Source organism: Toxotes jaculatrix, chromosome 8 (genome assembly GCF_017976425.1).
Source record: "Toxotes jaculatrix isolate fToxJac2 chromosome 8, fToxJac2.pri, whole genome shotgun sequence".
Lineage (NCBI taxonomy): Eukaryota > Metazoa > Chordata > Actinopteri > Toxotidae > Toxotes > Toxotes jaculatrix.
The window spans coordinates 18443581-18470739 of record NC_054401.1 but is presented as its reverse complement, the minus strand read 5'-3'; the positions used below and the strand labels follow the sequence as shown (position 1 = coordinate 18470739).

The 27159-nt window shown below is 40.5% G+C and overlaps 1 protein-coding gene across 1 annotated transcript in view; it reads left to right on the top strand.

The window, feature by feature from the left end:
* Positions 1-27159, top strand: part of LOC121185682 (CUB and sushi domain-containing protein 3-like) — a 205487-nt gene that overhangs the window by 119635 nt on the left and 58693 nt on the right. The window contains exons 34-47 of the mRNA XM_041044003.1: positions 139-234; positions 658-861; positions 7090-7214; positions 7418-7514; positions 8623-8727; positions 16427-16545; positions 17710-17779; positions 19518-19634; positions 19904-20113; positions 20653-20841; positions 21859-22036; positions 25153-25298; positions 25877-25957; positions 26852-26965. Coding sequence (XP_040899937.1) covers positions 139-234; positions 658-861; positions 7090-7214; positions 7418-7514; positions 8623-8727; positions 16427-16545; positions 17710-17779; positions 19518-19634; positions 19904-20113; positions 20653-20841; positions 21859-22036; positions 25153-25298; positions 25877-25957; positions 26852-26965 — 1851 coding nt within the window. The remainder of the gene's footprint in view (positions 1-138; positions 235-657; positions 862-7089; positions 7215-7417; positions 7515-8622; positions 8728-16426; positions 16546-17709; positions 17780-19517; positions 19635-19903; positions 20114-20652; positions 20842-21858; positions 22037-25152; positions 25299-25876; positions 25958-26851; positions 26966-27159) is intronic.

Here is a 27159-nt window from a genome sequence, read left to right as displayed (position 1 = left end):
ACTGAGGAAAGAATCAGTGTTTTAGGGTCATAATTGGTCAGTTATTTTTTTGCTTTGCTTATTTGTTTTCTCTGGACATTTGTAAACCGGTTGATCTTAAACATCCTTGATTATGTTTCCTTTGATTGTATAATTTAGGCGAGACGCTTCCTTTAAGTTCAGGAAACAAGATAACACTGAAGTTTACCACAAATGGAACAGAAACAGCAAAAGGATTTCATTTTGTTTACCAAGGTAAGACAGCTTTTTTATGATACGTGTCCAGAATTTTGATGTGGAAACTTATTTTGGTGCATTGAGTGTGTTTCTTTCTTTAAAAAAAAAAAATATATATATATATATATATATTATATTATATTAGGTGTTTTAGCCTTGCACTGATCACATAAAGGGATGTTCAGCAGAGAGCCATTGGCTATGGTTGGGCATGGCTGGGCAGAGCAGAATGATGTGGAGTCAGAGAGCCTATCGTGGCAGAGCAGATGAGAGTGACTAATGACGTGCAAGGAAATTCACAAGGGCTTTACCATTTCTCTCTGCCTTCTTTGTTTTCCACCTCTCTTTTCCCTGTTGTCTTTCTGCCTACCACACCCACCCACCACTCTTTGTCCGTGTCTTTCTTCCTCTCATGCTTGCTTCCTCCCCTCTTATCCCTAGCTGTCCCCCGGACAAGCGCCACTCAGTGCAGCTCAGTCCCTGAGCCCCGGTTTGGGAAGCGGATAGGGAACGACTTTGGCATTGGAATGGTGGTACTGTTTGAATGCAATCCAGGTTACACGCTGCACGGCTCCAACGCCATCAGGTGTGAGGCCGTGCCCAATGCCCTGGCCCAGTGGAACGGCACTGTGCCCACATGTGTTGGTAAGCATCCTCGTCCTCCTACCCTCGCTTCATCCCCACGCATGCACTCTCAGACATGCATACACTCAGATCCAAAAAGATGGAGCAGGTGCACAAAAACAGTTGGTGTCTGCTTTTCCTAGTCATTACTTATCCCAGTGTCTGTGCCCCTTTGCAAAGCAGCCGCCTATCTCTGGTCTTGATAGTTCAGACAGGAAGACAGAGGCAAGGACAAACAAAACAACAAAGTGTCACATAAATTTTCTACCTAGACAACGGATTTCAGTTCCTGTGTCATGCCAGACTAATGGGAAAATAAACACCAGTGTAAAGTGAAAATTTCCAACAGTAACACCCACCTTTACTTAAGATATTTGGGTAAATTTAACTGTAGCCCATATCTCTAATGCACTATACATAGTTAGCAGTTTACTATCTAATGTACTTCAATACAACATACCTGCTATAGAGGTAGAGGAGTTTTTAATGCAAACACCATATATTAAAAGCAGGGGGTTTTAACAGGGACGCCATAGTGATTCATGCATGTGATAAGACATTATAATGCAGTTTATCAAGTACATGGTACAATCTAATAATAGCCTTCAGTTCATGTGCACAGTACCCTGCAATAAAGCATAGGTTTGTGAAGCTAAGTATCGTACTTAACACATTGCAAGATTAAAGCAGTTATAATTGATATTTGTATAATTACAATGTATCAAATGACAATGTGAAAACATGGTGACATTGTGAAAGGAGTCGCTTGTAGTGATGAACCTACAGAGAATTATCACCTGAATCAGCAGATCCCCTTGGCTTTATAGCGCTTTATATTGAACTTACTGTTTAGTTGTCCAGCTACAACTTGACTGTTTTGTTTCACTGTCACTGCTGTCAGGGCGTTTCTTTGGTGCAGCAGGCAGCTGCTGATTTCAGTGATAAGGCTCCAAAAACCCACTGTGCACTACCTGCTCAGCAGCAGACAGACACAGTTAGCAACTACAGCAGCTGGTGAACATAGTGCAGCAGTTAGCAGCTAAAAAGTTAGATATTTCGCACAGGAATCAGTAGAGACCAAAAACTGAAGTGATATTGAACTTATTTATATATTCTAACTTCCATCCATATTGAACTTCCATCCACCAGGTGTCCAAAAACATGACTCCAAATGAATGATAATGCCGCTCCCTGACTGGTGGATATATGAATAAGCAACTGTCTGCGAGCAAGTTCACCATATCAACTGAAAATAAGATGATATGTCAATATTGTGTTAACAAGTGGGCAGAGAATCTGTTATTCCAGGTTTAAGTACCCTAATCACTTACAATAATTCTGCTTTTCTGCATCTGTGAATGAGTTTCAAACAAGCTCAGTAATTTCACCATAATGGATGTAGAGTGTCTAACGCCTTTATGGCAGTTCATTGTCTGTATTAAGTGAAGTAAATAATTAGATTAATAACAGGAAGTGTTACCAGTCTTTTTTACAGATGAGTTTGGACATCACAGGGAGAAAAAAAGTGAATAAATTAATGCTACTGCTGCTTCATTTTGACAGGATATTTTGAGAGAAAATATGAGGAACTGGTTGTGATCCAGGAGTCCAGTAGTTACAAGAGCATTTAATGGTCTGTGCAAGGTCTGGACCATCTACTGGAGGAAACGGTATTTCTCTCTACATGGTTCTTTGGCCAGCATACACGGAACCATGCACACATAAATATACCTTCATAAATATGTAGGGACACACACAATCCACATTTTTACACACGAGCAGATTTACATGCCTTTTCTGCCCTCACTGTTAGCCAAACATGTACACACGTACAAGGACATGCACTTAGTCTCACAAAGACACCCACATGTCTACCTTGTGAAGATAAAGAACTACAGATGAAGTAGGGAGAAATCTATTGAAGACAGGCCTTGTGCCAGACAGCAAATAGTCACAGCCGGTGAGTGCCGGAGATTTCAAGCCAGGGTTCATCCAAGTTTACTGCCAAGTGAAAAGGGAATAGCGGTGGCACGCGCAGATCCGTTTTAAACACAGTGATTTTTATCTGGAGATTGAATCTGGCTGCAGCATCTCCCCCAGCGGCAGTGTACTCGTCCAGAATAATGGATATAGTTTCATGGAAGCTTCAACAAAAACACTATGCTCAATTACTCAAGCCCTCTTTATGGGATATGACGGTATCAGACACTGCTCTCCTGTGAGGTACCTTTGTTTCAGGAGATGCATTTGCAGCTCCTTGTCCAACTGTGATTGACCTGGCTCGTCATGCAAGACTTGTTTTGCTTTCGATTTCACAAACACAAAGCTACTGCATTAAGTCTTTGCTGTTGACTTGTGCTGGCTCAACGTTCTATTGTGATTTAATTAGCTTCACCTGAATGGATGCATAATGTTTGGGTGGCCACTGTTGAATTTTATGCAGAATAGTTGACTAGAAAAAATAAATGTTTTTGTTGGTTTCCAGATGGAGTTCGACTTTAGTACTTTACAGTGAGCTTTTACAAAGTAAAGTAATCCATCTGACCTCTTAATTTTTCAGTGTCATGCGTAAATGCTGGATGTCTTCTTACATCACTGTTAGATTGTGATAAATTAGCAAGGGTTTTACAGGTTACAATAAAAGTAAAGGGAGATACTGATGGATGTCAACAGTTTTGTGTTGTTGTTTCTTTTCTGTACAAGTGGGAGAAAGTCGGCTGAATCTCACATACATACCAAATCCGTGCTGATTGTAGAAAATCATGACTGCCAAGTATTACATGAGCTCACAGATTGCCATGATTCATACTCAGTATGCCCACACCATGGAATTCACTGTTGGCTTAAACACTTTTTTCGAAGGTGTCAACAAGTAAACAGTGTCGCGCTGAGCTTGTTTTCTAACAGTGGACTCTTGTTTTGAATTAGCCTCCCAAGACCAATTAAAGTGTCTCAGTCCGGGGATGTGTGGTAAGACCAGGCCAGAGTGCTTCTCTGGAGCAGGATGAGTTACACTTGAGGTCGTGCTGCCCTTGGGAGTTTACTTAAGTTTATGTAATGAAAGTGTAAATTCCTGCCAGTTTGACTAACAGTGTATTTACTCCTTTTTTTATCAAGAAACCAAGCGTCACACATTCTAGTGCAGCATATTTAATTTAAATTTTAAAAGAAATCTCACCACCCACGCCTCCAAAATGTTAAGACCGCATACAAAAAGCAATCTCTGTCTCGTAAATAGTTTTTAGTCATTATACTGTGATGTCGTTCCATTTTGCTCACTATATTATGACTTATATGGATCATTTCTTTTAGCCTCCAAAAACACAATGGTGCCCAGAGGATGGGAGCAACTGCATTTTCTCCACATTAAATTCCAATTAAACTGTCCTACATAATTTGGGGGGAGCTGAGTTTGCCATAGTCATCTTCACAGTCTTTCTTGAAGCAAACTAACCTTGATAAATTGGCAGGGGTATCGGCTTTGATGCTTTCTAAGAATGTATATGTTTACATTTAGAGTGAATAATTAGACTTTACTGCTTATAACGGAGAGAGAGGGAAGAGGGAACACCTGTGGTACGCATATTAGTAAGATAGATTTTTGATTTCTTGATTAAAACACTCCTAATTAAAAGTCCCTGTGAATTCCCTGCATATCAGATCAGTGCAAAATGGTGTCTCATAATGTGTGCGGTCCCCACGCTTGTCTACCTGCGATAACTCTGACATATGAGCCTGCCACAGATTGAGATGGGTGGGGAGCATTCATGCTTTTATGAGTGTCATGATTTCTAATCTCGCTCGACCAATTAGATTAACTGACAGCTCAGGGGACTCAAAGGAGCTGTTAAATTATACTGAAATATACTGGGTCTTTCCCTGGAATGGGTCTGTTGCTTGTTGTCAAGATAGCGGTCCCCGCTAGAAGGATTTAAGTTTATCATTCTTGCTAGGGATTATATCTCAGACCTTTGTTTTTGCAGTGAAGGTTAGATTTTTAAAAAGTCAGATTACTAAAAGCAGAGTTATTTTTATACTCCATGTACCTCCATGTTTTGCACTTCATTTTGTATAAAAGAGATTTTGGAAAGCCAGCTGGAAGTGAATACATATCACCATGTCATGTAGAGTGGAGCCTTTAACCAGTGTCCACAGGATATGACATTCTGAATACTTTTCTTGGCGTTGACCTCCATTTTTATTTGCAGATCGGATTCAAAACAATTACAGAGGCTTTTCTCCTTCAGCTGAGATACAGAAGTTAGTCGATTTCAATACTGAATACTCCACATGGGACATGCATTAGCTGACGATGACATTACTGTGGCGGTGATTACATGAAAGTGTGATTGCTCCACTGTGTCATTGCTGTAAGGTACAGTATAGAAGTCATTTTCTCTAATGTGTTACATGGAATTAAAGGAACATAGAAGCCGCTTTGGCACAATTCTCCGAGCATGAGCAGGGAAGATATCAACTATAAAATATTGATAAATTTGAAATTGTCCGAGCTTATAGCAAATTTTTTCCTCAGTTTCTGTCAGCGATAGCATATTTTCTTTTTCTCTCGTTTTCCTTGCCTCCTTTTGTCTTTCACATCGAACCCTCCAGTGGCTGATGGATATCAAAAACAGTGATTCTCATTGACCTGCACAGGCTAAACCCTTGTCCTTGACAAACAGCATCTGGTTCTTCATTGTGAGAACACATTGTACTACTCTGCTGAAGGACTTCCTCCCCTCTGAGCGACAGCTATGCTCATGTTCCTATACTGCAAGAAAACTGTTTCATACAAATGCTAAGTAAACTTGAATATCAAGGATGCTGATGAAGCAGTTACTCGGTTAGATGTAAAAGAAGAGAGAAGGTCTGTTGTTTCTCTAACCTGCAGTTATGTTTTTAGAAAATGTGAGGAACACTTGTTTCTGCTTGAGGTCTAAAGGGAGAAAAAGGATAAAGGAGACGGTACATTTTAGTCACTGGGTTTATGTAAATTTTATATCACTTCTTTTTGTAGTATACACTATCTGTCATTAATGTTGATATGCATGCCATGGCTTAACAGATGTCTGACAAATAGATTCTGGCTGGTGACAGCAGAACAATGGATCAATGGATCTCAACAGAGCAAAACAACAGTGAAAAAGCAAATACACTTCTGCGTCAGACTTCTCTTGTTGTGATGGTGTAAAAGATTTGCTGGCTCTCGGCAAAAAAGTCATCACAGCCCAATAGGTCATTGTATGTTTCTGTATAAGCCAGCAGAGCTATATTTCAGTAGGGAGGGAATGCATTTAGTCCTGTGTTTTGTTAAAGTAATAATCCAAAGGATTGCAAACTGCAAGGCTGGGTTACCACAATCCTTAATGGACAAAAAGTGGAGCCAAACACTATGTAGAACGTAGCTGACCAGACACAAAGCCAATTGGCACTGATATGGAAAGCAATAAAGAAATTGTAGCAGTTATTGCCCTTTTTTCATTTTGTTTTTCTACTCATGCTCAAATATATCACAGTGCCTGACAGTGTCAGCACAACCAGGCCAGTGACTCTAATTCAAAATTCATCTGAGAGCCTGAGAGGCTTGATAAACATGTTACTTGTGGCACTGGTAGAAACAAGGTGGACTTAGACAGGAATAGCAGTCACAGTGGAAAGATGGGATTTGTGTGGCCTGTGAGAGATAAAATTACATATCAGGGCTGAACTGTTTACTTCAGCGCAGTGTGGTAGACAACTGTCTGCTCCAGTGTAAAGCTCCCCTGGGTGTTACATGACAGAGATATTATGTGAGTAAGGATGCATGTTCTAATTAAAAAGCCCAAAAAAAGTAAAGTTAATTTATATTATATTATATTATATTATATTATATTATATTATATTATATTATATTATATTATATTATATTATATTATATTATATTATATTATATACCATAAATAGAACCTGTCATTATGGCTGGCGTCATCATGAAACTGTATTTCCTTTGAGTCCCTCACATTAACTGATTTTACAGGTGGTCACTGAAAAGCATTTATTGTGGGTGGGATGATGCTTTTAAATGCTTAACAGTTTGCCACTTCCCCACTGTGACCCCTGCCCACTCCTGGCTCTGCAGGTGTGTGTGTGGACTTCACATCTCTCAGCCTGAACTTTGTTGTGACTCAGTCTCTCTATCGCTGCAACCCCCCCCCCCCCCCCCCTTCTGACTACTCTCTCTTCTCTCTTTCTCTGTTGTCCTTTGTCTAGTTCCCTGTGGTGGAGTGTTAACTGAGCGCAGAGGCACTGTCCTCTCTCCTGGTTACCCAGAGCCGTACGCCAACTATCTGAACTGTGCCTGGAAGATCTCAGTTCCTGAGGGAGCCGGCATCCAAGTGAGAGGACACAGATGCAAACCTTTGTAGTATCATGTTTGATGAGAGATAAAAAGATTTGATGGGTGGATTACATTTTTATACATGTTACACAACTGTAAAATTATACATATATTAAACATTTTGCTGCTTAAGCACATTATATTTTTCTGTATTTTTCACGCCCTCTTTTACAATTGTATTATGGCATCTTTCTCTTTTAGATTCAAGTTGTGACCTTCGCCACAGAACACAACTGGGACTCGCTGGATTTTTTTGACGGGGTTGATGGCAATGCTCCAAGGCTTGGTAGCTACTCAGGTAAATCTGATACAACTGAATTTTAGTTGTCAGCTCCCTCTTGAATTTCAGTCAGACATCACAGGGCCGCAGCAGCAGACAGATGTGGTGATGGAACTGATGACATTTGGCATGTCCTTTGAGAATACTGTCTAAAAAACAGTTAAAGAAGTCAGAGAAGAAGAAATACCCCTCTTCTCTCACATAATGTTCTTGTATCTGCAGTGGATTCAAAATGTAGCCCCTATTTCAGTCTGGAATTTTACAAATGTAGTGTTGCCTTAGGGCTCACGCTAATGAAAATGGTGCTCTTGCTACATGGCAACCTACTGGAAAGAGGCTATCACAATTTTAGATGTTGAATCCCAGTACAAGAGGGACTGGTATAGCACAATGACTCCTGCCTTTATATGTGTTATCATTTTTGTGAGACTAGCTGTCAAATATCTCAAGTGGTGGATATCTCATTTTTGAACAGAACTTTTTACATATTGTAATAGCTTCACAGCTCTCACTGCACAGGGCAGTGTGAAAAGAGTGAAGCAGTTGAAATGGTTAGAAATCAATTTTATTGAGGGCCAAACTGAAAAAGGTGATTATATGTAAAAGTCTCCATGCAAATTGCAGAAAACATACACCTGGAATTGAGAAATATAAAAGGCTACACACAGAAATGATAACTTGAAATTATAATCTGTATGTCATTTATATAGCAGCATGTTTCCTGACCAAGACCAAACTACATGAGTTGCCCTTTTAATTTATTTTAAAATAAACTCTACCCTTGCTTTGTTATTTTTTATTTCTTTCTGTGATTTATTGTATTATATGAAGCACTTTGTATTTTAGTTTTGCAGCACAATTTCATTCATACCTGCTGATATACTCAGCAACTCTCATTTAGTAAGGTTATGCAGATGAAAAGGCTGCTGCTGAAAGCACAGTGTCCAGACGTCTATCATCACTTTTAAGTGGAATTATTAGTGTATGCAAAATATTGTCTCTACTGTGTATACCCGAGCTGCCGTGTACATTCATGTGTTGTACATATCGACATTTTCGGTGGTTGTAAATTTGGAATATGGAGTAGAAATGGTCTTAACTGTCTTTTCTGTATTGTATAATACAGGAACAACAATTCCCCAGCTGCTGAACAGCACATCCAACAACCTGTACCTGACCTTCCAGTCTGACATTAGTGTGTCTGCCGCTGGCTTCCACTTGGAGTACACAGGTATGAGGAGAGACGGCTTGTCTGGCTGCCTGTCACTTTGTCTGTTGTCTGTTTCTGTGTGTCCATGTGCCACTGGCTGCCAGCTGCTGCACAGGGTTATAAGAAGTAAGAGGGACAGCTGGTCTGTGTGGCACAATTGGACAGAAAGAGTGTGAGGGAGTGAGTGAGTGGGAAAAGTTTTTATTTTATTTATTTATTTTATTTATTTCTTTATGTCTTTTAATGTTGTGTCTTTGCATCTGCTTCTCTGGTCCTCTGTGGTATTTCCCAGTGGTCTTGTTTTTAAAATCCAAGTTAGTGGACCCACGTCCTTTTTCATTTAGTGACTAAATTTGCTCATCTCTCAGCAGGCTGTTCACTCAGGGGCATATTTTCTGAGGTGCCTGCTAAACATTTATCGTGCACAAGCTGGCCCCTGTAGACCAACTGATTTACGAAGTTCTCTCATTAAAAAAATTGTAAAAATGAAAATGTGGTGATGATCTGCAGGTCTTACATGGAGCCCTGCTGCAGCTATTTAATATTTGTGACCAGTTTTCCCACTGTTATTTACATCTCAGGCACTTTCCCTTTGTCTCTTTTAATGTCAGGGTAATTCTTCTCTGTCCTTTTGTATTCTTTTGTCTCTCTAAGGTTAGATGGATTTTAAACTGGTGCTTTCTCTGTCTCCTCCTCACATTTGTCTCCCTGCTAGTTTGTTACCTATCACTCACCAACACATTAAAGCAATTTACAAAAGTGTGAGCCTGTGGGAGACCCACGGTCACTCAATTTCTATGAAGTACATTAAGAGTAGTGAAAAAGTGCAGCCACTGGGAGAGTAAGAGTGGAGAAGACATGGACTTCAGAATGTAGATGGCACGAAGACAGGAAAGGAAAAGAGCTCAGCTAACATAGCCAACTTTGAGATCACTTACACAACACTACTAAAGAATAACACGTTTCTGAGTAAAATCAGTTCAAACTAACAGTCGGTTCGACAAATGTGCTGCGAAACAAAAGAGGCATGAAAAAACATTGCTGTTACTGAACCTGTCCCCGCTGTCAGTCGTGTCAGTCTGCGGGCATCATACCGCTGTTGAGAACGACTTCACAGTCATGTCTCTCGCAGTCGGTGCTTCGTTCCCACAGCACCCTCCTCTTGCTGGGAACCACTCTGTAGCCATGTCTCTTTCCTTTCTGCACTAACCCCCCTCCTCTACCACCACTACCGACTGCTGAGAATCACTTCAGTGCCATGTCTTACAGTCAGCTCTTTCCTTTGACTGTCTTACACTTTGCCACTGGTGCCCTTGAAAAGTGTATTTCCTGATGCTTTGTGTAAACCAGGCTCTAGTCAAACTCTCCTCTGTTTTTCCTGTTGCTATTCATATTTGTTAGCTTGCCTGCCATATGGTTCCACTGTCTGCCTATTGGCAAACATTTGTGAATGTGTGATCAAGCCATGTTGCTTCTCTGTGGAGCTACTCATTAAGTACTTCTGTTTTTGTGCTTTGGTGTTTTCCAGTTTGTGATGTTTTATTCCACTGCTTATAGGAGAGTTCAGCTTCCGATTTATTTGGTCAAATTAAAACAATCCGCTATTCTGTCCTCTAGTTATTTGTATCTTTATATATTGTTTTCCAACCTTGGTTGGCTTGAACCACACTGCAGTTTTTAGCTACAAATTAATGCTCTGAATGCTCAGTACAGTGGGAAGAAAAAGGCAAGAGGGATTGGCTCAGACCCAGCCAGCCAACCATCTGTTTTAAAATGGTTTCCTTTGGGTGATTGTTGCAGTCCATTGAGACAGTCATAGGAATCCTGTATACCACCCGTCACTTCAGCTTCTTAAGAGCCAAGCGTTTAACCAGCTCTCCTAAGGCAGACAGCGTGCGATAGTTGAAAACAAAATCGACGCTTTTTCACAGACAATATGGCGGTTTGCATCCTAAATAAAAAAGTCCCACACTGTGCTTCTATCACTGCAGTCTGCAGAGCCCGATATTATTTCCACATGAATTACATGAAGGGATTGTAACAACAAAATGAATCAATTTAACACAACTTGGAAAGAAATTCATCCTTTGCCCCAACATCCGCCATTTAATACTGCGCATCCAATTTCAGTCACACCACTTAACAGACATTATAGAACTGTATATGGTAATAGGAGTTTTCTGTAAATGCACATCTGCTCAATAATGCACTTTTTCAGGTACATCCTTATCATATGTGTTGGTCTTACTCAGTAGACTTATCATGGCTACACCTACATGCATAATTCGTAGGTCAGTGAAATTGTATTTAAGTGTAGCATATTCTCTCTACAGTTTCTTCTAAAGCATTAACCGTAGTCTGTGTTGTGCTGGCAGAATGCACACTGCAGTGGAATGTGAAATGACTATGCTGTGGTCTTTCCATCATATGTGTTAGCATGTACTATACAACTCCTCTGCTTCCCTCTTATTTTACTCTGGTGTTCATGTACATACACTGAGCATTTTATCAGCAACACCTGTCCCCCCTCTAATTCATGCAGTTATTCACATCAGCTAATCATGTTTCAGCAGTGCAATCCACAAACTTGTGCACATACAGGTCAGGAGCTTCAGTTCGGTTAATGTTCACATCAAACATCAGAATGGGGAATAACTATGTGATCTCAGTGACTCTGACTGGGCGTGATTGTTGATGCCAGATGGGCTGGTGTGAGTTTCTGAAACTGCTGATCTCCTGGGACTTTCACACACGAAGTCTCCAGAGTTTACTCAAAATGGTGTGAAAAACAAAAATATATCCTATGAGCTGCAGCACTGTGGACAGAAACGTGATGACGAGTTGTTGATGAGAGAGGTCAGAGGGGAATGGTTGGTGGTTGGAGCTAACAGAAAGGCTGTGGCAACTACTGTAACCACTGTTTACAACTGTGGTGAGAGGAAAAGCATCTCAGACTGCACGAACCCTGAGGCAGATGGGCTACAACAGCAGAAGGTCATGTCTGCTCCTGTCAACCAAGAGCAGATTTCTGAGGCTGCAATGGGCACAAACTCACCAAAAGTGGACAGCTGAAGACTGGAAAAACGTAGTCTGGTCTGACTGGTCTGTATTTCTGCTGAGGAACGCAGATGGTAGGGTCAGAATTTGGCGTCAGCAGCAGTCCAGGTTGGAGGTGGTGGTGTAATGGCATGGGGAATGTTTTCTTGGCTCACTTTAAGCGCTTAATACCAGTCAGTCGTGGTTTGAATTCCACAGCCTATCAGTCCATTGTTACTGACCATTTATATCCACAACTTGGCTCCTTCCAGCATAATAATGCTCCATGTCACCAACCAAAAGTCATCTTGAACTTTTTTACATGAACATGTTAGTGAGTTCAATGAACTTCAGTGGCCTCCCCAGTCATTAGATGTGAATCTGGTAGAACACCTTTGGGTTTTGGTAGAGCAGGAGATTGGCAGCTTGAATGTGCAGCTAACAAATCTGCCAATGTGATGCTGTCATGTTAACATGGAGCTGAATCTCAAGGGAACGTTTTCAGCATCTAGTTGAATCCATGCCACAAACATCTGAGGTTGTTTAGAGAGCAAATAGAACAAAGGGAAGCCTTACCTGATAATAGTATGATGTTCCCCATAAAGTGCTCAGTGAGTGCAGATCAGTCCAAAATAAAATAAAATAAAATAAAATAAAATAAAATAAAATAAAATAAAATAAAATAAAATAAAATAAAATAAAATAATAATAAAAACTATTGTTTCACTTGACTTTACAGAGTCTTTGTTACATTGGTAAGTAATTCTTACTAATACCATCACACACAGCTGACTGTACAATATATAAGGTAATTCCAGTTCAGTTGGCTAAATACTTCAGCAGACATCAGCAATGAGAAAATAAGAGTGTTCGAACTGCTTTGTCTGTTTCATGGAATGCGTAGCATGTAATTATGTACAGTTTCAATAGTTCTTAATCATTTTAATTATTTTATGTGATGCAACACTATTTAACAAGGGTTTAACAAAATTGGTACACAACTTTCTATGTTTTTGCGCACACCAAACACCAGACCGTAAGCTAGGTGCCCAGCAGGCATCGTCAGGACATGTACTTAGTTCAAAGATACCTCCCCTCTTGACCCACTGCTTTTAAGATGATGAAAGAAGCTGATGTGGTTGATGATTAATTGAATCTTACACTCTTCTTACTTACTTACTACTCCACATTCAGATATTCCTGAAATTAGAGCATTCGTCATGATGTCAAAATATTACTTATGTTTGAAAATGAATATTTTCTCTGATTCTCATTTAATGGTGAAGATCACCAGGTTGTCAAACTGAATAGACTGGTTGTTTAATTTTATTTATGAAGTTGGCAACATTGCAGCGGTGGTTAAGGACAAGTATGATGTTGGCCAGCATGATGATAATAATGATGAGATATTTGTGATGGTAATCATCACAATACATTGTTTCATGACTAATATAAAGATTATTTTGGAACAAATGTCAAAATACCTAATATTACCTAAATACCTAATATACCTGATATTTCAAAATAACGACTGAGGCTGAAACTTTTTTTGATCCTTTGTACCTTGAATTCTCTGCTCTACCTCACTCTTCCCCACTTCATGTATGCCACCACCCACATCTCCTCCTTATCTTTAACTCACAGTTGCCTGTGCTGTTGACAGTGTGTAACTGCAGTACTATGCTTTGTAAACTTGCATTGCATTCAGTTTGCTGTTGTGTTTGTGTGTACCCTTATAAAGAGACTCCTTTTCCACTTAGGAAACGACGCTTTAATATGTGACCTGCATGGTTTGCTTCTGCATTTGCCATTAGTAGCTTACATTATCTTGGTATATTTTTTGCGACTAACCTCATCCTGCTTTTTTGAACACTAAACACAGACAGTTTTTTTACAGGTCCAATTAAATTTTTTTTTTTATGATAATTGAAATAAAATTCACACTAATTCACATATTAAAAACAGGAGCAGATAAAACTCTCAGCTACATTTGGGTAGTTGGCACTCTTCAACAGAAACCAGTGACACTAATAAAATTTCATTGGTTAGATGCAATCAGCAATGCATCTTGTTGAAAATATCAAGCACACTTGATAAGGATGGGACTCTATCCAGACGCAGTTCCACACTTAGGAACAGTGGGTGTTGACCTTCGCACAGCAGGGTGACAACAGTCCCTGCCAAGATGTGCAGTTTGACAGTGACTGGAACCCATCTGGAGCACAATGGGAACCAGAGACGGCTGTTAGGGGGGCACCCACTCTTAACCTGACCAGAACGCTAAGGTCTGTTTGTGCCTAGTGAAGATCTGGCACACTGCCCCTGGCTGTAGAAACTGGACCTTCACTATGTATGTTTGGTGTGACTGATAAATGCAAGCTTTAGTATATTCTTTCTAGCAATGTATGAATACATGGATACACATTTACACTTTTTGTTTTTTCCAATAATGCAAGCAGTTGTCAGTATCCAGTATGTGACAGTCGTTTATTAATTTCTTTCTTTGAATCCTTGATCCTTATTTTCATTTTTTCATTGAAGTAAATGTGAATGCACTGTTTTATAAAACACTTTACTCATTTCATAGAACTCTGTGAGGGGAAGGCAGATTGTTCCCTACAATAAGGACACATGACAATTTCATGAAACGTTAGTCAACATCAGTTAAATTTATAGCTGCATAACGCTTTGATGTCAAACTTACTTTATAGCCTATCCTTACACTAAAGCAGCAAACACTGCCTTAACGAATTGCCACCAAATCGCCTTGAAATCAGTTTAAAAATTTTATAGACATTTAAATTTAATGAAGTAATACTTTCATTTCAACCTGCACATGACAAACTTTCACGGCTTCAAAGAATCCGCCCACTCCTCTTGTGCAGTAGCTCTTCTTTAGTTGTTGTATCTGTGCTTCTTTCTCTCTTAGGTTACTGTCTCCTCCCACTCAAATATCCTCTCTGACTTTCACTAGATGCTAAGTGGAGTGGCCATTCAGCTCTCTGAAGAGTTACCTATAAATTGTTGTGAATCTTGTGTGGCTGTTTCTGCTGCCATGTTTACATTCATCCACCCACCTATTTGTTTGGACCTGTTAACTCTTTGAGTGGGCTTGTGTGTGAGTGTTTGTACATTTGGGTATATTTTTCTTTTATGAGTGGTGTGGGTATGTGTCATCTGTGCCTACACATAGGTGGAGATATTTTTGTCTTTTTTGTGTTGCTGTGTTTGTATATCCTCCTTCCCACTACTTCTCAACCTATGGCCTGCTTACTAATAATGTGTCAAGTAGAAAACTCATGTATGAATTAGAGATGATACTGGATTTTTGTGGCTGATGCCAATACTGATTTTAGAGAGTAAAGAATTGTGATCAATATATTGGCTGATATTCTTTAGGTGTGTGTGTTTGTGCGTATATATATGTGTACACAGTGGGATCCAAAAGGTCGGAGAGTTATATTGTTATATTGAAAAGATGATGGTGTTGTTCTTTATTAACTAGTTAGCAACTTACCGTGAAGACCCCTCTTGACCCCTCTTGGCTCTGCTCCACCGCCTGAGTAGCTGCGATGCGGACTCTGCTACATGTGTATTGTAAACAATGGAGCCAGACCATGCCCTGCATCTGTTTTTTTTGTTTATACAAAGAAAAAAAAAAGCTATTTTTTCAGCATGCATAGCGGACAACATACATGCCAATAGCGATATATTTGTGATACATCAATGCCGGCTGATAAAATCGGTTGACTAATAAATCGGTTATTCTCTAGTATACATGTATATGTACTTTTCAGAGTTATTACAAAGGTCCTCCTTTCATTGCTCTTGTATTACTGCCAGAACACTACAGCAGCCTACTTTCATGTAGTTTTATGCATCCATATAAGCATTCAAACAACCTATTGACAGAATTCTATCAGTTTAAAAACTTACATAATAAGTTTTTTCCAGACACTGTATTTCACTCAGTTACAGCATAATGGATGTATCAATAATGAAGTACGTGTGAGATGTGTTATTCTGCCTGGAAATCTGATTTTTTTATGCATTTAGTTTAGTCACCTCCAGGACAAATGAAACTCAAACTTAACTACATTCTGTAAAAGTGAATGTAGCTTAAATTTACCTCAAATACCCCACATTAGCATACCCCAAAGCTGGGCTCACCATTGCTTTTAAGCCATTAAAACACAATATCAAGCCTCTCTGTACCTGGCAAGTGGCACTGTAATCACTTTGTTCCAGTGGAACTCAGTGCTTCTGTCAAGTAATACTTCAGGGATTGCTTTGTAATTTCACAGTGATTGCTTCAGATCACAGTCGGAAGGATTTTGCGATTACAGCCACCAGTAGAATAGCTTTGTGACTTGTCCCAGTTTCTAAATGTTATGATGAGAGGAAAGAGGAAAAAAATTGACTTACTCAATTATTATGCAATTACAAGCACATTAAAATGAGCCACTATGTAATTACCTGTTAAAACGTTTGGTTTTAATTTAATTATTCCCTTTTCTACATAGGTATTGGATGGTTAAATGTAAATGATACCATTAAACATACAATGGATGTTCAGCAATGAAACAGTATCAAATGCTTTGAAAAGCTGCAGGTCTTGGTTGTAATCGTACTGTGCAGAAGAATGATCGCTGTCCACACTTGTGTGTTGTGACTCTGTCCTAAGCAATAGGTTTGGATTCGTGCCCAGAGCCGCTGCCTCCCAGTAACGGCCAAAAAGTGGGCGACCGCTACACCGTGGGTGACATGGTGTCCTTCCAGTGTGATCAAGGCTTCTCGTTGCAGGTAGGTGAAAGCAAACAGTGCTAGTAAAGCGGATATCCAGCTCTCTCACGGTTATGATAAGTGAATCATATCTACCTGCCTGGAGTGACAAATTCAAGGGAATACCCCAAAGGATGAGGCCGTCAAGGCAGTGTTATGAAGTGCTTTTTCTCTGGCATTTGTGTGTGTGGGCAGTAAGTGCAGAGAGTAAGTGCAGGAAAGAAATCTGTGAATGCACAAGTGGGGTAACTGTCCATGTGTTAATGCTTGCATCTTTATTTGTAAGTTTGTGTGTGTGTGTTCGTGTGTGTGTGTGTGTGTGTGTGTGTGTGTGTGTGTGTGTGTGTGTGTACTTTGCTTATGTGCTTGTCTGCTTGGATGTTCATGTGAGTGTGTGCCGTTACAAAGCAGCTTTAACTTCTTCCAATCCTCCCTGAGTAGATACTGTAGCTGTGGCGTTTTGAGCTGTAGAACTTTCCAAGGCCACGGGCAATGGATTGTGTTAACAGTCGCCTCACTAATCCCACACTGATTTTTCTTCCCGAGCCTGGGCATTCACTTCTTTTCACATTCTCTCTGGACCAACCAGCAACTTCTTACACACATCTTCAGGCTGAGTGTCTGAACATCAGAAATAGACTTCAGGCCACACCCATGTTTGGGAGATGTCTGCCTTCAGGTTTGGCATTTGTGTAAATCCTGGCTAGAGAACATATATGTATGTGTGTATGGATAGAAAACTTCTAGACTGTGCTAAAATTGGATGGATTAAAACAGCGACAATGCTATGTATTTTTATTTATTTTACAGAGGATCAACCTATAATATCTATCACTTTTAGATTATTATTTTTGTTTCTAACAGAAAACAAGTCTGGAAGCAGGTTGTCTTTTCTTGTTCTCCTTGGCTGTAGCACATCTCTCTGCAGTCAGACCCCAGGTGGTACTCTTACTGCCCATCCACTCTACTTTTGATACCATCAACTATTTACACACAAGGCCTTGAGAGGAGGATTTTGAGAAATCAAAAAATCTGACTGTTAACAAATTCCAAAGATCCACAGGACAGGCATAAAATCTGCTGCGAGCACCTGTCTTTTTGATCTCTTGGTGTGTTTTGTTTTTTTTCATTGCACAGTATTTTGGAGGTAGTGAATATATTGTTTTTGTTTGTTTTCCTGAACAGGGTAATGCATATATTACCTGCATGCCTGGTCCCGTCAGAAGATGGAATTACCCCGTACCTCTGTGTTTAGGTAATGTATTATTTTATACGCTCTGACATCGCCAGCATACCAGGTTTCAATGAGGTGATATTCTAGACAACAAAAGCATATTGGTTGTATCAAACACGGATTCACTTTCTTTTGTCTTTTGCCATTCACCTTTTCATTCGACTTTTTCCTCCTTCATCTTTTATTCTTCCCTTTTTTTCCCACATTTCTCCCATTCCAATATTTTACTCATACACAAGTACACAATAGATCAATGACCTCACAGAGCACTTGTTATTGTGTTAGGGAAAGCAACAACTTCACTGTAAGACCAAGAAAAGGGGATGATGGGTGGGCATGTGGGGCTTGGAGGGAGGGGATTATGAATTTTCTGCTTTCCCCTTCAGCTGAAAACCAATAAGGCTTTGCATCATCTCAGTGTGTTGTTTGATTTTTGATTCCCTTGATGAGAGTCTCTAGTCTCCCCTGACTCTTCTTCTGAGGTTGATTGCCACAGTGATAGATTCATGGATTACTAAGGAAACGCTCCACTTTCTGTTTTGACACCTCACTGTTCTGTTGCTCCCAATTACACATGTACAGGATACCACACACACAAACTACAGCAAACACAATCTTACAGTACATGTAAACACGCAGACGGAAATATACACTTTTACATGCAAGCACACCCTCGCTGTGCTCTTCATGTAAATGTTCTGTCCCTGTGGTTTTCACAGTTCACTGCAGACATAAATCCCAGCTTTACTGTTGACAGGCCTTTTCTTGGATGCGTGCGCTCGCTCGTTAACTCAACTCCTCGCTCGTCTGCGGTGCATACGCTGATCCCAGCACCCCAGGATCTGTACCCACTTTGTTGCTGATAAACTCACATCAAAGTGGTTGCGTGCCCCTGCACAAATAGTATAACATCCTCATAAGTACCTCCCCTCTCCTCTTCGCTTTCATTTCATGCACAAGCAGGTCAAGCAGGTTTCCCCCACCAGATGCACAATTAAATCCCGAGATAGTTTTTGCCTCATCCTGGCTTTGTTGATAGTCCCCAAGAAATTGCGGCAATATCCCTTGTGTTTCAAACCATTTGCCACATAAATGGGCCTGTTGAGGTTGGAATGGAAAAAAGAGGAATGATTCAGCTACAAGTTTACATTGATGCCTCGGGTGACTGTAATTGCATTACACCTGGGTGTTTATGTAAGACTAGGGCATGTGCCACAGGAGGCGAGGGGGATGAGTGTAACCTTCACTGCAAGCTGACATATTCTCTAGCGCACCGTCAAAGAAGAGAGGTGTGCTGTTGCAGGGGGGAGGGTGAAGTAATCACTGCCACTGCTGAGCACAACTGTGGTGCTGTGCTGAATATCGACTCCCTCATTTATTTTAATTTAAAGCACCACCAAACAAGGAATGCGTCTCAGTCTGTTATCTTTTCACAAATGCCCGTATGGAGCATAATCCACACAGTCAAGCAGAGATGCACAAGCACAAGGCACAGACATGCTCAGACACAGAGATACAAGTACACCGCAACCCAATCTCAAACTCTTTAAGTACATACATGTGGTAAATGCACACATGAACAGCACCACCATTCTTCATCTTTCAAGGAATGGTGCATGTACTGTAACACACACACACACACAATTCTCTTTGGCCTCCCAGCATATTCACCCCCTTAGTCATTGTTTTTCTTTGTTTTCCCATTGAGCCGTTATGTGAAGAAGTGACATGTTCTTTCTCCTTGGTTGGTCTCCCTCAGCTCAGTGTGGCGGGTCTATGACAGACTTCAGCGGCGTCATCCTCAGCCCAGGCTTCCCAGGGAATTACCAGAGCAGCCTGGACTGCAGCTGGAGAGTTCAGCTCCCTGTTGGCTTCGGTCTGTCATCCCCCCCTCTGTCTTTTCCCTTCTTCTCCTCTCCTCTCTCTTTTACTGGTTTTGTTCTTCTAGTTCTCAAGTCCTCTGTGCTGCTTTCTTCTGCATTGTTACCTCTCTTCACCTTGCATTGGAAAATAACCCGCTAGTTTTGTGTATGTTTTCAACATTGAATTAGAAGTTACTTGAAAGGAACACACACTCACCCACTTTGATTGTATTCATTTATTATTGATATGTTTTCCTACATTAACCCTTTCTTTCCTCTTTAGGCATCCATCTGCAGTTTCTGAACTTCTCCACAGAGCCTGTTCATGACTATCTGGAAGTGCGCAGTGGGAGTTTGGAGACAGGAACAGTGATTGATCGGTTCAGTGGCCCTGTGGTGCCCAACTCCCTCTTTAGCACCACCCATGAGACCACTCTCTTCTTCCACAGTGACTACTCACAGAACAAACCTGGCTTCCACATTGTCTACCAGGGTGAGGAGGCAAGATAGGTCCCAGATTGGCAAAGTTAAAACTGGATGTTATCACAGAGGCAGATAAATAAGTGGAAGAAGACTGAGGAGTTTGCTAATAAAACACTTAAATGACCATCAGTCAGGTTAGATACAAGCCAGGGACAGCAATTAGTTATACCAGGGCAGATGCTTCCACTGAGGTAGAGAGATTTCGAAAGGTTAAAAAATAAAGAAAATCAATTCTGACCTCTGTTGAGACATTCAATAGCACATATCCTTGAATGGTAATAGTGCTGGCTTTGTCAGTGGGGTATTTTATGTGTTAAGGCCAAGAAAAGAAAATATTAGAAATAGACTGGTAAGATGACATCTTAGCATTGGAGTTTTTGGACAAAACTTTATATTGTAAGTGCTGACAGAAAATAACCAGACTTAGATTTTTCAGTTTATCAAGGTTTAGAAAGAGCCTCAGTCACCATAGGAAGGAATCTTTTTATTTCCTTTCTAAAGTCTATGTTGTGTGCATGGGTTTGATCTATTTATTTTTTTTCTCCCCAGCATATGAGCTACAGAGGTGTCCTGACCCACGACCATTTCGTAACGGCATAGTGATTGGTGAGGACTACAGTGTGGGGATGACTATTTCCTTTGAGTGCCTGCTGGGTTACACTCTGCTTGGAGAGCCTTCTCTCACGTGTCTGCATGGAGTCAGCAGAAACTGGAATCACCCCTTACCTCGCTGTGAAGGTGACTGGCTACTGTCTTTTATACTCATGACAGGTGTTTTCACCTGTGTTGCTCATGTGCAGGAAAAAATAATAACCTTTACAGTACAGTAACCTTTGCCTTTACAGTATCAGCAAATTATATTTATTGGCTGTGAGTGCCTTTGATATTTTTCTTTCACTGTTTCCCCAAAATGAGTAGGGAAAATATTTAAATAAGCATGCACTACCACATCCTTGATGAAGTCATGCATACTACTGTCTGAGAAGCTGACTAAAGTAAAGATCGAGGTGGTTTTTCATCATCATTACCCACTAAAAATGAGGTCTTTGAAGTTGTTTCAAATAGAAGAATATATGTTTGCTTCAGTCTGCTTGTAGTCCTGTCCTTTATTCTGGCACATTAAAGCATCTGACTCACTTTTACCACCGACGTAGCACCACTTCACTGAACTATAAACTGATACAGCTCATTATAATGATATATGGAGCATTTGCAAGTCTTTATTACAAAGCTGATTATGCCCGTCTCTGTAGTAAATAACTCTGTTGTAGTGTTTCTCAGGTATGATAAATTACATCTTTCCTCTCATCTTTTAAGTGAAGCAGTAGCATACGTTTCAAGTCCACAACAGAGTTTGGTATTGCCGTGAGAAAAATAGTTTTGTTTGGCTCTGTAGACACTGTGTTGTCCCTGTCGAGTTTACAGTTCTTCTTGATCCCGAGAGCCGTGCTTTGGCTTTGACTCCTAGTTCAAAGTCAAATTTTAGCACATTGCCTCTGAAGGGCTATGACGAGTTTTAGTGTCAGAACCACTCGGCATCATCAAGTAACGATCCCTTGCAGTTGTATCTAACAGGTTCACCCCTCCCACCACCCAAGTATCTCAGTGATAACCCAATAACGCATAGTTATGGATTGTTTTATCAATAGTTAGTGGTGATAACTGTACATAAAAGCAAGTTTTATGACTCGAGGTAAATCAAAGACTGGCTTTTCATTTTTGTCCAGCCTCTCTGACTTCCTTCCCTCCCTCCAGCTCTCTGTGGTGGAAATATAACATCCATGAATGGCACAATTTACTCTCCTGGACACCCAGCTGAGTATCCACACTTCCAGGACTGCATGTGGACTGTCAGAGTACCTCCTGGGTATGGCATCTACATCAATTTCTCTGTTATAAATACAGAGCCAATCTATGACTACATCACTGTGTGGTAAGTTCTCATTTCTGTCTCAGTATGACATTATTCATCAATAATCATCTTATGGCAGGCATCAAACACGCATTGTTTTCTGCATACAGAGCTGCATATTCAGTTCTATTGACACTTGTTTGGAGGCAGTCCTTCTCAATGAGCAGTGATGTTTGTGGGATTCATAAACCAGTGTTGCAGATTTTACAAATAATACTAAACAGTGAGCCACAAAATGCATCTACATCCTTTTTTTGTAATGTATACCATGCATTTCTAATAGAGCAGCTCCCAAAAGGTTTAAGAAGTTTTATAAGACTTTCAGTCTGTATTAAACAAATATTTCTCTTACTTGTTGCAAAGAGCAAACTCAAAAAACTGCGTACAGTGGGTTTAAAAGTTGACAAAATGTTAAAGCCATAGGCCAGTTGGACAAGTTTTGCTCACAGCGTTTGAGTTGACACCCATATTCAATGAGCCAAGAACCATCCAGATATGTTGACCTTTGTCTGGACATTTGTGGATTCATTTTTTTCCCCTGACAACTTATGTCCTTACAGCCTCTTGCTAAAACAAAAGAGACCGTGGTACGTGATGAGATAAAAGAAACTGAAGTAAAGTCTGAGTCACTGTGTCCCTCTTCCCCTGTTCACCAAACTTGTGGTAGATGTTAAAAAGAAATGTGTAACACCAGCCTCATTCAACATTGGACGTTTGTTAGTTATGTGGAAACAACAGAATCTGTATCTCCGGACAGAGAATGGCAGAGCAGTAAACTGCACTACATGCTTCCTATCACTCCAGCAGCTGTGCCTCTCGCTCTCCCTGTCTCTCCTTGTCCCTCCACCTTTCTATAGCCTCTCAGTAGAATAGTAAGCCTCAGGCACTCATGGAGCTGCCCTCATGGGTGATAGAGGAGGGAAATGCCTTCCAGCATCTGGGCCTGGGATTCACAGTATGGGAGGAGGGAGCTACTGGCACTACTGTTTTCAAATGAAATAGCGCATAAACAATCTGTCCCCTGATGGCAACATTTCATTTCCCTGCCTGACTGCCATCTCCCATTTTGCTGATCACTCTGTAATGAAACTGCAATAAGACTTTTTTAATATATAAGATATTAAAGCTGCACACACACACACAAAAAAAAAACATTTAGTCTGCATCATTCAGGTGAACAGGCCTGGCGCAACTTAAAAGTGCAGTAATGAAGCATTTATATATAATAGAAATGTATTATCTTCTCACATGGATCTTTCTTTTTATCCATAGAGAAAGATAGCATTTGGGTTGTCCCCATATGCTACACACAAAACGTCTTATCCAATCTATTTAGGCGACTCGTTTCAGATACAGATCATAACAATGTTCTCAGGGGTTTGAAAGTTCTCCCCTGCTCCCATTAGTGGAGGTGCTTCTGTGTTTTGTAGTCAGCTTCTAAATCATGCCTCATAAATGGCTTCGCTTCTAATGACAAGTTCTGTTATCACTCCACCCATCCAACCATCGTAGGTTGGGGGATGTGGATGAAATGTTCATGGTTTTATGTTGCAAATTTGATGCATGGTGTGATGTAAACTTCCTGGAAAAAAAAATCCTATAAATCCATTATTACCATTTGGTCATCTCATTGTGTATGTTTTGTCATATTGCCCATCCCTATATCTGTCCTTCCATTTTTAGCCACTCCCCTCCATCTCCACCTCGGGGATCCTGAGGTTGACCCAGTGCACCTGAAATATATAAAAGTATGTTCTGTCTTTGCTCTTGGGGTTTCCTCCCAATCGGATGCGCTCCACAGGGAGCCACCCCAGAGCCATCCTAATTAGACGTCTGTGCTGCCTCAACTGTCTCTTTTCAGGAGGAGCGGTGCAGCAGCAGGTCTACTCAGAGTTCCTCCCCAATAATATCAGGCTTTTCCCTCTTATGGCTCCAACCCACACAGGCAGCTTATTTCAGCTCTTTGTGTCCATAAATCGAGAACTTCTCCTTCAGGCTTAGCTCCATCTTCAACGTGACATTTTAGTACTATGCCACTTGTCAATTTCATATCCATTGTACCCTCACTCAGGAACAAGGCCCATAGATACTTAAAGTCTTTCACTTGGGGCCACAGCACCAACTGCCAAAGGTGGATTCTGTCCAAGAGATGTGTCAAACATGACAGGCTGACAACATTCAGAGCCTTCAGCATCTCAGGGTGAATCTCATCCACCGCTGGCATTGTGCCAGTAACTATTTCTGTGACTGTTTCTGCTCCTCACCTCTTATCTTTGTATCTATTTTGTAATTTAAAGGTGCCTGAAGGAGCTGGTAGACTTGTTTCCATCACTCGAAACAGATTACAATTGTCACATCCTTGCCACATTTTGATGGTGCTATGACATTTAGCATAAATCAAGTTTTGAGTGTAGACGTGTCATTGAACTGGAGATAAAGCAAGCTGTCCTGTGCTTTACCTACAGTAATGTCGATGTGGGTTTATACTCCCATGGACATATCCACTCTTCACAGATAACAGCCTACTCTCCATTAAGGGTGAAAATCAAAAAGGTTAATATGATTCAATTAATTATGATTCCCAGGGCTACAGTTCCTTATATTTCATGGTATTCAGTTAAGTGCTTTTGTGGGATTTTGTGATAACCATCCATACATTTTCTGTATGCAACAAATGCTTTCATCCTTCAAGGGTTCTGGGGGCTGAAACTTAGTGATAACCATATACCCTCATTATGTACATAAATGTACAGAATGTTAACAGTCTCAAGTAAGTTTAAAGGACGGTTGTGCAAGAAAAAAAGAGGCCACAAAAGTTGCTTCGTGCAGAATTCTGCATCATTGATTTTTTTTTTTCCCACCAAATCTTTATTCCCCATCAATATGTAACATAGCTTTAGGGAGCAAAAGTTTCAGCAATACACCGCCTTGTAAGTTCACGTATACTCAACTTCTACTTTGACACTGTTGATTAATATGAAACTTTTTCTCAGATCGTCAGAATGAGTTAGGTTCGCAAGTCTGCTTGGGGATAACTTGATCATAGCAAGTTATTACTGGTGTTTATTTAGAAATCATTTGCACTCGCTTTCTTGCTCACCCACATCCCCTACTCTCTCTCTCTATCTCTGAATCAGGGATGGACCCGATCAGGCCTCACCTCAAATCGGTCAGTTCAGTGGCAACTCGGTACAGGAGGGCGTGTCCACCACCGCCAATCAGATCCTCATCAAGTTCCACAGTGACTTCAGCACCAGCGGCTTCTTTGTGCTTCATTATTACGGTAACCTCCCCTTTGGTACCAGCTAAATAAAGACTTTGTTCCATGCTGCTGTAATGACCCTTAGCCATTTGATCTTCAGTTCTCCACGTTGCAGGGACCCTGCTGTAGTAATTAAGATCACAAGAGAACAGAAAGTGATTGTGCCTGTTTCTCTATATTGGAACGCCTTTAATCCCCCCCCCCCCCCCCCCCCCCTTTTTTTATGAGTCATTATTTGGCCTTTCTCATTTTGCTACATGATATTGCTTCCAGTTCTGTGTAATGATAAATGATGAATGCCCTCTTATGCCTAGTTTTCAGCTGCACTATTAAAATGCCCCTTTGAAAAGAAGTTGATTAATAATAAAATGTCTCCCATCTCAGCTAAATTAGTGATTGGTTTTCTGAAGATCATGAACAGTGATAAGTGGCAATTTATGATCTAATCAAGTTTCAGTATGATGTGAGAGTGAAGAACGTGCTGCAGTTGTATAGAAAATCATATACACACACACACACACTATGTTTCGCTCTCTCTCATACTTGAGTGCACATATACGCTCTCTTGCAGATTTCAGTATTTGTCCTCTCCCCAACAGCATATCAGCTGAGAACATGTCAGCCACCCCCTCCTGTCGCCAACGCCACTATCCTAACCGATGATGACGAGTTTGAAATAGGTTTGTCTTATTTTATTTTGCTTGTTTACTGGCCAGGGACAATACATAATAAAATAAATTTGTGCCAGACATAAGGTAATTTGCTTGGACAGCTCTGAACAGAGGGGAAAAAATAGGAGTAGACATATCAAATGCTGTTGGTCATTAATTAATTAGTTAGTGGAATCCATTATTTGTTTGCTGAAACCATTGTTTGTATGTTTATATCTTTGTTGCTAGTCTTTATTTTCTTACCGTTTTTGTTAGTGTATTTATCCATCATGTCAATTTCACAGTTTGAAGCAGCTTTGTCTGTAATACTGTAGTGTTTTCATTTGAACATTTTTATTTTTTATTTTTTTCACAACTTTTACAATCTCATTCCACCTGCAATGTGCTCTCTGTCTCTCTCTCTTTTTTTCTTGCTTTTTGCTTTTCTTGTATTTTCCTGTATTTGTGCTGCGTGCTATGAAATATTAGTTTGAGTGCAGGGCTAATTAACTCTCTGTATAAGCGGTTTGTATTTTCAGTGTTAAGAAGTGATTAGCAAAGTGAAGTGGAACTCATGTGGCTAGTGGCTGCCTTACTTAGTGTCTTTGAAATGTGTATGTCTGTATCTGTGTGTGTGTGATTCTGTGTTTGTGTACAAGTTTGCGGCTCTGTAATGTAATGAAGTGCCTTCAGTACCCCAGCTAGGGGATGTCAATCTTCATTAGAAAATGTGTTGTTGATTACTGTTTCAAGTGCTTGTACTGAGGAAGCTTTGACTAACATAGCTTTGTGGGTGTGTGGGTGTGTGTGCATGGTTGGGTGGGTGGATGAATTGATGGATATGTTTTTCATGTTTACTCCCGTCCCGTGTGTGTATATTTGGTGTGTGCTTCTGTGTGATTGCGGGTGTAAATGACCTCGCAGGGGACATTATCCGGTACTCGTGCCTGCCAGGCTTCACCTTGGTGGGCAGTGAAATTCTGACCTGTCGTCTTGGTGAGAGGCTACAGATGGATGGACCCCCACCAGTCTGTCAAGGTTGGTTTTATTCACTGCGTCAGTTTATGAGTCTATGGCTTTGTTTTTGTATGGCTTTATAAATGCTCTTGTATTTGCTTGTCTAAGAATTCCTCTGAGTGTGTTCAAATGTTTGCGTTTGCACATGCACTCGCTCTTATGCGTTTGTGTATTCATGTAATGTAATGTGTGCCTGTGTGAGTGTGTGCCAGGGC